This window comes from Triticum dicoccoides, unplaced genomic scaffold, assembly GCF_002162155.2.
Source record: "Triticum dicoccoides isolate Atlit2015 ecotype Zavitan unplaced genomic scaffold, WEW_v2.0 scaffold196448, whole genome shotgun sequence".
In the NCBI taxonomy this organism is placed as follows: Eukaryota; Viridiplantae; Streptophyta; class Magnoliopsida; order Poales; family Poaceae; genus Triticum; species Triticum dicoccoides.
The window spans coordinates 1-2,422 of record NW_021232463.1 but is presented as its reverse complement, the minus strand read 5'-3'; the positions used below and the strand labels follow the sequence as shown (position 1 = coordinate 2,422).

General features: G+C 48.0%; 1 protein-coding gene across 1 annotated transcript; it reads right to left on the bottom strand.

Moving 5' to 3' along the window:
* Positions 1-491: 491 nt before the first annotated feature.
* Positions 492-1,526, bottom strand: LOC119344979 (glutathione S-transferase 3-like). The gene is made up of 2 exons (XM_037615245.1): positions 1,049-1,526; positions 492-949 (listed from the first exon to the last, which is right to left on the bottom strand). Exons 1-2 carry the CDS (start codon positions 1,502-1,504, stop codon positions 614-616), a joined length of 792 nt encoding a protein of 263 aa, XP_037471142.1. The 5' UTR covers positions 1,505-1,526; the 3' UTR covers positions 492-613.
* Between the last annotated feature and the right edge of the window lie 896 nt (positions 1,527-2,422).

The window sequence follows — 2,422 nt, the reverse complement described above, 5'->3', positions numbered from 1 at the left end:
AAGCAAGCGTTTGAAGCATGAAGCTAGGGGTTGCTCATCTCCAAATGAAATTAAGCTAACTCTCTGGGGTGATGTTTTGGATCCCGGTGGTGCCGGCCTTGGCCCAAAGGCGCCTCGTCCTTTATGATGATGGAGAGACGAAAAATCGAAGGTCGATCGCCATCGAAGATACAGCCGTTTCGATGCTTCAAGAGCCACCAAGCGGTGAGAATGATTAGGGAAGCCAGGCCCTTGCGAGTAGGGGTGGGTGCCTAGGCGCAGGCGGTTGCCCACCACATCTGGAAGGGCGTGTCACTATGTGGTAGGTCGACTGCTGATCTAGCCCATCCGAGGATGTCATGCAGACCTGCTAGGAGAAAGACCAGCCTGCCGGAAGATGCTACATAGTTTCGTCTTCTTGGTCGCAGAAGGCACATCCGGACTGGTAGGGAAGACCTTGACGGGCAAGACAATTGGCTGTCCAATAGCGGTCCTGCATCGTAAGCCAAATGAAGAACTTGATGCGGAACGGTGTCCACGGTTTCCAAACTTTATTATGTTTGACTAAGGAAAATCCTACAACTTCAATTATTTTGGAACAAGGGGAGTACATTCGCTTCGACCGAAATCCGGTTCACTCAATGCCGTAAAACTTCTTGTGTAATTCGTACTGGACCTTCCCATCGGGAAGAATCTCGCTTACACTCTCCCTTTCCCTGCACCTCTTCTCCCATCGCTTGAGCTTTGGGCATTCCACCTCGAGGTTAATCCCTCCATGTTGCTCGTACCCGTAAAACATGCTTGAGAATGGGATGAAGACCACGTCCAAGAATCCAAAATTGTCGCCAGAAAAGAAGCACTTGTCCCCGAGCACCTCCTCTAGACGTTTAAGATGCTCGACCAACTCTTCCTTGGCCGCCTCTTTCTGCTCACCCTTGCTCGTGAAAAACCTCGTCTGGCTGCTGAACACCTAATTTCATCCAGGCCATCACAGATAAATGAACACGTCGGCAACGAAATGGAATTTACTCCAGCTGAAAATTGAAGTGACAGCAGTTTGCATATATACCTTGTGGTCAATGAAGTCAGCCCAGAACCTGGCGTCGGCCCTGTCGGCCGGGTCGCCGGGGAGCAAACGGGCTTCCTGGCCCCATACCTCGTCGATGTACTCGATGATGTTGACGGAGCCGCAGACCGGACGGCCATGGTGGATGAGGATGGGGATTGAGCGGTGCACGGGGTTCATGCGCCGCACCAGTTCGCTCCTCTCGCGGACGCGGAGGTCCTCCTCGATGTACTCGAACGGCACGCCTAGCTCGCGCAGCGCGATCCGCACACGCATGCCGAACTCGTTGCACCAGAAGTCGACGCAGGTCACCTCGCTGTCCATGGCTTTCTCCATGCCCTGTCCTGTCTTCAAGGTGGGAAGAAATGGAGCCTTGGATTGGATCGAACTCTGGTCTAGGCAGCATGCAGACAACTGGGATTTATAGGCGAACCAGCTCCACTCGATAGATGGCATCATGGCTCAGCGAAGGGTACCCAGTCTAAAGGTTAATATTCTTTGGCACGCATCGGTCAGAGCTGTGCCGTGCAACCATTCTGTGTTTGTTCACTTGGAAGTTGTTTATGCAAGAAGGCAGCACATCTGAGATTTACAGGAGATCCTGCCCCCTTCCGTTGCATGCATCATGGCTGACACCCACACTAATAAGTAAACACTTGATTAGACCGGTGTTGTTGTATATGCCCGACAGTGGAAAGTCGGTCCCTGTAAGGTGATAGATATCTGTTTTAACTTAACCTGTGAAAGAGACGAGGGAACCTTCCAAGTTCCAAGTAGCAAACGCATGCGGCTGGAAAAACCGAAAAGATAGATGTTGGGAGGTCCAACAGCCCACTCCCCGGCTTCTTTGACTGGTGCAATTCGATTGGAACGATTAGTTAATTAGCTGATTTGGACAATGACAACTTGTTTAAAGTTCTCATTTCTATCTTGTACCCCCTTCGTATAAATTTTTTGCGCGTATAATTTTATGGATTTCATTACAGCGTGACATAGTAACGCGCAACCCGACATCTTTATTTCAACCGATGTGCTGGTGATAGTCATGGATGTGTGATAGTCATGGATGTGTGGCCGCTCGGCAAATAGAAGGATACACATGGTGTCGTGCTGAAAGAATACATGGGGAAATGTTCGTGCCATACAACGTCGGTAATTTTATTATAGTCGAACTTTGCAAAGTTCAACCATGCAAGTTTGTAGCTATAACATCAAAATTAAATGTACTGAATAAATACAATATAAAATGATTCACCATGTATGTAATGATGATATTATTTGGTACTACTAATGTAGATCTTTGTCTCTACAAATTTTCTCAAATTTATGAAGCTTCATTTCTTTTATAAATAAATCTATAAGAACTATATTTTGTAA